The sequence below is a fragment of the Mchenga conophoros genome, linkage group LG4, assembly GCF_057382185.1.
Source record: "Mchenga conophoros isolate Kocher_MC1m ecotype Shallow Benthic linkage group LG4, M_conophoros_male_GT1.1, whole genome shotgun sequence".
NCBI lineage: Eukaryota > Metazoa > Chordata > Actinopteri > Cichliformes > Cichlidae > Mchenga > Mchenga conophoros.
In genome coordinates, this window is record NC_140529.1 from 32,800,456 (window position 1) to 32,809,152 (window position 8,697).

The 8,697-nt window shown below is 39.4% G+C and overlaps 1 protein-coding gene across 1 annotated transcript; it reads left to right on the forward strand.

The window, feature by feature from the left end:
* The first annotated feature begins 1,287 nt into the window (after nucleotides 1-1,287).
* On the forward strand, nucleotides 1,288-8,641 carry retsat.2 (retinol saturase, tandem duplicate 2). The gene is made up of 11 exons (XM_085271912.1): nucleotides 1,288-1,522; nucleotides 2,360-2,542; nucleotides 2,722-2,963; nucleotides 3,954-4,155; nucleotides 4,243-4,440; nucleotides 4,525-4,644; nucleotides 5,758-5,896; nucleotides 6,194-6,303; nucleotides 6,388-6,557; nucleotides 7,800-7,959; nucleotides 8,054-8,641. Exons 1-11 carry the CDS (start codon nucleotides 1,303-1,305, stop codon nucleotides 8,200-8,202), a joined length of 1,893 nt encoding a protein of 630 aa, XP_085128038.1. The 5' UTR covers nucleotides 1,288-1,302; the 3' UTR covers nucleotides 8,203-8,641.
* Nucleotides 8,642-8,697: the final 56 nt, after the last annotated feature.

The window sequence follows — 8,697 nt, forward strand, 5'->3', positions numbered from 1 at the left end:
CTTTCTAGTAGCTGATGTTTGCTGGAGCCACAGCTGTAAAACCTGCTGGTCATGATATCGGTTTGGATATCTGGTGAGAGGGAAACATGAAGATGAAACCAGGAGATGTCCTTACTGAATCATTAGAGCTGAAGAGCTGATGGAGAAACAAGTTTACCTTTAAGGTGACATGAATGAGTTGAAGGGTTGGGTTGAATATTAACAAACATGCCATATTGGCCCAGTTTATTTCTCTTATCATTGTTGTGAGGAGACCATAAATAGCGTTTGTATTTTCTGTTGTACAGTTCATTTGCTATTGTGGAGTTCTTGTTATGGATAAAAAGTGTCTTTTTTTTGTTTCAAAACAGCTGATAACTATTTGCTGATAGCTGCCAACATCTGCGAACAAATATTCTATAAAGTGGTTCTATATATTGTGTAACTGTTCATACAGAGCGTTATTAAATTTATTGCTAATGCAATCATATGGCACACTGACTTCTGAGGAAATTTTAAATGGCACTTGTCATCAGAAAGGTTGCCTACCCCTGGTGTAGAGCTTACTGTGAGGTTTTGGTAAAGTCTGATTAAATGGGTGTTAAATATAGCTGTACTTAAATAATTTCCTCCCCAAATACACAAATGAGGGTTTTAAGAAGCTTTGAAACATCACACAATGTTCCTCGGCAAATAAGTGTTTTTTAAACATTTAATAAAATGTCTAAGATAAGCCGGAGCGAGGAATTCTGTAACTGCAAAGGTGGAAGGTGTTTACCTTCTAGGCAACTTTTTAAAACCTTATTATGCAGAGACAGCCCAATTGTAAGATAATTTATTAGCATTATTGTAAGGTCCTTACCTTACAATGTAAAGCGCCTTGAGAAAACGGTTTGTTTTTGTTTGTTTTTTTTTTTTGTTTTTTTTAATAGTTAATTTAATCAGTGGTTTAACAAAAGTAAAACACTGCAAAGAGATGTTGTGGATCATGTACACTACCCTGCTGAAAAGACAAATTTTATGCTTTGGCCATGGAACTTTTACAAATAAGATGAACACTGCTTTATGTGAATAAAGCAGCAGCAAAACACAAGGACGATAAAAGCAGCAGCAATAAAAACGTAATAAATTCATTAGGACACAGTAAATTTCAACTTAAAAACATAATAAACACCAAAGGAAGCTGTCACGTTGAACTTGACGGTAATTGGTCGAAATATAATAACGCGTCCCAAAAGGGAGCTTCTGATTGGGCAGTTTCGCCACCTGTCAGTTATGTGGGCGGTACTGATCCGAGCTGTTAAGTAAAGGCTCTGGTTTTTGATGGAACCCAATGAGGAAGTGAACGCCGTGACTGTGCCGAGTGGTTTGGGAAGGGGCGCAATAATGATCGCTGTGAGCATTATTTGTGCGGCGATTGTCATATTTTTATTACATTATGTCTTCGGCGGCCGCGGGCCTGATCCCTTTGAGAAGGACACTCGTGAACCGCTAAAGAAGAGAGTTTACGACAAGAAAGAGAAAAATAAAGTGCTGAAGCAAGGTGAGTGAAAGGTCCATTACACGCGGAGTTATGCAGGTCACGTGTCAGCCTTTGCATTTGAACTATTCAAGTCAACTATTTGACTCATTCTTATTTATATTTGTTTGTGGATTTTTATAAGTCAGCAGACAGATGCTTAGCCAGAACTGAAACTAGAAGTTGTTGTAAATTGTGCTAATTTCATGCACTCCTCATATAAACATATATAAATAGATATAAGATGAGATCTGTGGGTTTGGAATGGACGTTGCAAAGTTTATAAAAGTGCAAGATTCCTTTGGTACTTTTGCCAAACCAAGACTGCAAAAAAAAGGGAGCAGCCTAAAAATCTCAGATAATCTCTGCACAAATAAAAAAAGGAAGAAGGAAATCTGGACAAAAACTGGAGATCACAGTCTACAAATTTACAATAAACATGACTTGGATATTTTATGTTATTACATTGGGAAAAAATATGAGGAAAAAAAGTACTACAAAAATGTGTAAATGTCATACTATAAACTAATAAATAAGTCACAAAAACTAGTTTTTTACCCCTCAAAGTTAGAATCCTATAAATATACCCAGTCTGCTGATTTATTTATTTTTTTTTACCCCATTAAACTTCCCATTTTATTTGGTTTGAGAAATTGTAGTTATATAGTAAGTTGTAGTAATAGCCTGAATACACCATGGTATGAAAGTGAGCAAAACAGAATATCTGGAGTTTTTGTGAATCTGACACCAATTATGTTTTAAAATGATTCTTATTGGTAGTGCATGACTAGGATTCTCCAATTTATTACTGTTATGCTAAAACCATGCTGGTGATTGAATGGTTTGTTTCCACTTCTTTAGGTTTTGTGGCCAATAGAGTACCGGAGAACCTGGATGCCATCATCATCGGCAGTGGGGTTGGTGGGCTCGGACTTGCCGTGCTGCTTGCAAAAGTTGGAAAAAGGGTTTTGGTTCTGGAGCAGCACAGCCGGGCCGGAGGATGCTGCCACACGTTCACTGAGAAGGGCTTTGAATTTGATGTTGGTGAGATCAGTGACTCGTGTTACCTTATTATTCCCTAAAATTAAAATATATGTATTTTTTAAAGAGGAGAGAAGATTTGACAGTTTTTGCAATGATGATCTTTGGTTTGGTGAATACTTTTCGATCTCGATTAAGGGCTCTGAAGTCTCCTCTCTGTGATCTACACAATCATCCCACAGGAATCCACTACATTGGCGAACTGTTGGACCACAAGCCGTTTCGATGCATGCTGGACCAGATGACCAATGGACAGCTGGAGTGGGAGCCCCTGGAGAACCCATTCGATCACGTTGTGCTGGGACCTCCAGAAAACCGCCGCCGGTACCCCATCTACAGTGGCAGGACTCGCTTCACAGATGAACTGAAGAAGTGTTTTCCAGGAGAGGAAAAGGCTATTGACGAGTTCATGAAGCTGGCCAAGGTAGAATCACAGTTTAGTTTGTGCCTCTGCAACTTAGTGACTTTTATTAGCATTGCAAACGTATTTTTTGAGTAATAAGTAGGCTCATATTTTATTGGGTGGACCTTTATTTGTTATTCCAGCATGTGAAGACCTTTCCTCCTGGGAACTGTGTGTTTATGCACTTTTATTAGCCAACATCTGTGGATGTTGCACAGATAATCAGCTGATAACTCAAAGGTCGGATTCATGAGGCAGCATCTTTTTTTTTTTTTTTTAGCTGCAACATTACACAACTTCACTCAGACTGAGTTGCGCCAAAGTTTGCCCTTCGGCATGCAAATACAGGAGCAGTTTTTCCTTGGTGCTTTTGGAGGGCACACTTTTTAATTAACCTTCTTCTTCTCAATCGCTTTAAGTTATGCAAACAGTCTTTGTGTCTCTGGTTCAGATCTTTTGAAACGTATAATAATAGTTTCTCTCACAAGAGGATTTTTCTAAGAGACTCTTTATCTTTCTTGGAACCGTGTCAGCGTTAACTAACTTCTCCCAATAGATACAGCTCAATATTGTAAAACTGATCATTTTTGCAGTACTTTTGGTCTATTTTACTCCACAAAACAAAGTGATCCATTTTTGGGAAATTAGAGCATATCAAATATTGATAGCAATAACAATACATTATTAATTTATCATAACGTTTTATGGAGTAATAAGGAAAGGTGCACTTGGACTGGCCTCATGGCACCTTATGGCCAAGTTTTTATGGCCTTCTGGCACCACCCATCTGTTTCACAAACATACTTCTTACATTTGTCCATTCTCCTGTAGAAGTATAGCCAGGAATATATTTCCTTGCTGTTGCCACATGATATGTAATGAGTATGAATATTATGTAAATTTAGTGATAATTTAAAAATATTTAATTATCACTAAATGTATGTAATTTGTAATCACAGGAGACAAGACTACTTTGCTTACACTTTTTTCCACTGTGTGTTTCATGTTCAGAAAACTGGAAACGGAGTTTGGTTCCTCGCTCTTCTGAAGATTCTCCCTCTCCCGCTGGCTAAGTTCCTGGTTCATACCGGCCTACTCAGGCATCTGTCTTTCTTCTTCAAGATGGCTCCCCGCAGCCTTACAGATGTGGTCAACGAGCTGACAGAGAACAAGGACCTCAGGGCTGTCTTCAGCTACATCTTTGGCACCTATGGTGAGCCCAGCTATGGTTTTAGTGGTGTAATCAGATCAGTTCTTCGCTATGCTGTTCTCACTGTTGGTTTCCATCTCTGATCTGCAGGTAAAATTCCCAAAGATGCCAGCTTTGCCATGCACAGTTTGCTAGTCACCCACTACCTGAATGGCGCCTGGTACCCTAAAGGCGGAGCTAGTGAGATCGCCTACCATATGATCCCTATCATTGAAAAGGCAGGGGGCGCTGTTCTGGTTCGAGCTCCAGTCAATCGCATCTTATTCAATGATGCCAAGGAAGCTTGTGGTGGGTCCTCAGTTTCTCTACACACAGTTAGCTCAACATCCCACAGAGGAGGTGATTCACTGTGTTTGTGTTTTATGGTTTCAGGTGTCAGCGTAATGAAAGGTCAGGAGGAAGTACACATCCATGCTCCTCTGATCATCTCTGATGCTGGCATTTTCAACACATACCAGAAGCTGATTCCCAAAGACCTCCAGACCATGCCAGGTAAGAAAGGACTTTATTTGAAGGAACATTGAAGATGTTTTTGACAGGAAAGTGGCAAGATAGTGGACACTGTCTTTGCTAAGCTTCAGGCTCACTCCTATAAACAGTCAGCTTGACTGGTCATATTATAATAAGCAGGTGTCAACTGAAAGACCTCTCCCAAACCACACATCATACTCACCACTGAACTGTTTGCTCTAGTTACAGTGTCACACTGTGTTTACCACAAACAAAGATAGATGCCCATGTGCAGTCCCCACTCTTTCTCAGCAGTCTACCTGCTTTTATACATATAACATTGGACAAGTTACCCAAGAGAGAGAGGGAGCTCAGTTTTAAGAGAAGCCATCTCAGATTTTTTGCAATTTAATTACCTTCCCTCTGAGCATAGTCGACAAATAGTGAGGTCTTACTATCACCCAGTACTGACAATAACTGTGATTTTTAAAAATATATATATAAATATCTTATTACAAATATAACTTAACTAACATAACTTTTGGCACAGCTTTCAAAACATAGACTTACAGCATGATAAAAGGTCATAGGGTTAGCAGACTGTGGACTTGTGTGAGCACAGTGGCCGGGGATGAGATCAAATTCCTGCCAGAGTTGGCTCAGTCTGCTCCTGGGTCCAGTTACAGTTGAGGAGGTAAAGTTGATCAGGGCTCCAACAGACTTGTAACTGTAACTAAGGATTTTCTTTATTCTGATCAATTAGAAAGCCCCAACATAGAAAAAACATCTTGCTAACAGTTCCTTTATTTGTATGATTTGCAGCCTAAACCCTGGATTTTCCTAACTAAAACACCAGCGTGTCATGATATAAAACGGAGAAAAGTACCCAGCCCTCACATTTGAGAGGATAAATTTGAGAGATAAGTAAATAACAAAGTTCCTTGTTCGCCCTTTGCTGATTGAGTCACTGAGTAATCATGTCAGCACTCAAAGACCTTAAAGAATAAGTACTGATGCTGATGCACAGTGCTACTTGTTGCAGTACTTGTTTTTCCCTCTAATCAGGGGAATGACTCATGCTTCTAACATCAGTTTTATATTGCTTTGATCTGTTTGTAAAGCTGTACTGTGTGCTGTGCCTCTGCTGCCTTCCAGCTATCCAGAAGCAGCTGAGTATGCTGAAGCATGGTGAAGGTGGTCTGAGCGTTTTCATGGGTCTGAATGGGACGAAGGAGGAGCTGGGCCTGAAAGCAGACAACTACTGGATCTTTGCTGAGAACAATTTCGATGAACTGTACGATGTCAAGCTTTTGTTTTCATTCCTTTTACAATTAGGACCAAATATAGACTTTGGTATTTATAGCCAAATCAGAATATTACAGCATAATAATGAGATACACAAGTATAAAATCTTACCTGTACATTTTTTTTTGCCACAGCAAGAAAGTATCAGAAATGTCTGATTTTTCATGGTGAATGATAGAGAGAAATGTTCAGAATGCAGATGTTGCAGATGCCTAAAGGTAGTTTTTGGTCCAGTCCTTAATGTCAGTATAAATTCAGAAGAGTCTCTTATTTGTATTTTTTTAAGGGTTATGAATTATATGAAGAAAGACAGAGAAGAGGCAGCAAAAAATGTACCTCTCCTCTTTGTCGCCTCTCCCTCAGCTAAAGATCCTACTTGGGAGGCGAGATCACCAGGTACAGAATCACAAAATCTCAACTCGATAGATTATTTTATTTTATTTTTTTCAAAAACAGTCTCATTTTTTTTCTTCACATTAGGGAAGTCTACTTTGAGTCTGGTCACTTTTGCCAAATATGAATGGTTTGAGGAGTGGAAGGATGGCAAGGTGACAAACAGAGGGCGCGACTACACGGAGCTGAAACAGGCATTCATTGACACCATTCTAGAAGTAGTAATGGATGTTTTCCCCAAGATCACCAGAGACAAGGTAAAAACTCTTCCCATGTAGCTTCTAGTAGATGGGCTTAATGATGGAATTTGGCACTTATGTACTATATAAAGCAAAACTTCGGTTACAACCACCTTATTTATATAACTTAATCAAGAATGCACTCAACAGCTATGGCCTTTGGCTCCTAAAAATAAGCTCTAGGAACAATCTGTCTTCCATTGCTTCAAACTCTCTCAGTCCTGCAGAACGTGCTTTCTTTTTATTGTGGCTGATCTCTCATGAATCGTGGTGGAGCAATTCTCCAAAGGGGAAGAATAGAAGTTTGTGTAAGAATTCTTTTATAATCTAAAATTCTCTGCTGCACAATTTGTTAATAATTGCTCATTTTGAACTGACCATCAAAGCAAAATCACCATTTTAAGACCACTTGTTGCTGAGTGTAGTTCACGAGTTTGATTATATCCCCACTTTATGTACACACCACCTGTTTATGGTGGGAAAGTTTCAAGGGTGGCTAAGAAGTCACATTGCAGAGCCGTATTAGTGAAGCCAAAAACAGATTGTTGTTGTTTTGTCAAAGAGTGACAGTGGTGTTGTATTGTGACAGATCTAAGGAGGGAATGGTTCAGGCTGCATAAAGTTGGAGGTTTGAAAAACAGCTAAAACATCTTTCTGAAGCCAAACAGTTCATGACTAATACAATTAGGACCTCTTTACACCACAACATCGGATTTGAATTCAAATAAACAATATGTTAAACAAGTGCAGACTTTCAGCTTTAGGCCAAAGGTTTTTGCACACGTTTTTGCATTAACTGTTTCAGAGGCTCAGACATAATTAGATAATTGCCTGACAAGCAGTTTAATAACCAAGTGACTTCCGTATGGAACTGTATCACTACTTTTTATTAATAACGTGTCTGCTAATAATAACCCAAAGCATACTGCAAAAACAACCAAAGGGCTTCTCAAGGCAGAGAAATCAGACATTTTTCAAAAGCCAAATCAGTCACAACCCAACAGAGCATGATTTTTAGTAACTGAAGACATGCATTTTAGGTTAACTGGTGATCATCTATCTGTGTTAGCCCTGTAATAGATTAGTAACCTGTCCTAACCTGTAGTCCACCTCTTGGCCCATGACAGCTGGAAAATAGGCTCCAGCCGAGCTGTGACCCAGAATGGGACAAATGGAAGAAGACAGATGGATGGAAGCAGTCTTGAACTCCTAGTTAAATAGTTCTGTGCAGCCATATATTTGTTTTTTCTCCTTGTGCAGATTGAATACATTGATGCTGGTACTCCCATCACAAACACACACTACATCGGAGCCCCCAAAGGCGAGATCTATGGCGCAGATCACGGCATCAGCCGGTTCGACCCTGAGCTGAACATTACAGTGAGAGCTCAGACGCCACTGAAGAACCTCTATCTGACAGGTGTGTGTGAATCTGTGTTTAGAACATCCAAACATCCAGTCAGTGTGCTGTGATTTACTTTGCATGTATAACACTTGATGCCTTTGTTTCACAGGCCAGGATGTGTTTCTGTGCGGTTTCGCCGGTGCCCTCGCCGGAGCTCTCACTTGCGGCTCTGCCATTCTCAAGCGAAACCTCCATCTGGATACCATCGCCTTGGCAAAGAGGACAGCATTTATTAATACCAAGCTGAAAGGGGAGTAACTGCCTAACACCATTCAGCTGAGAGAGCGCTTCATGCAGCACTTAATCAGTGCTGTGACACTTTTGCTCATCAGTAACATTAAAAGACTGGAAAGAGTTTAATCTTCCATAACACTTGGAGAACTCATATTAATTTACATTTCTCTTCCGCGGTTTGGTTAAGTTGTCTGTAATACCAGATTTAACATGTCTGAATAATGTGGTCCTTATAAAAGCCTACTTGTACTTACTCAGGCTTTAACACGACTCATGTAAATGCTTTGTGAGTCATTCACAGACAGAATTAATATCCACTGTGTTGTGTGGTATTTTATGCTAATTTTCTTTTGCACATAATGTGCCTAATTATGACATATGTTTGATTTACTTTTTTTTTTTAAACAGTTCTTTCATTAAACATTAAACAAGGGGTGCAAATAATAAAATGGTTACAACTGTATCTCTGGTGCACTGTGTGTTTTATGAGCAGGTCAGATTAATTTCTCATTGTACTGG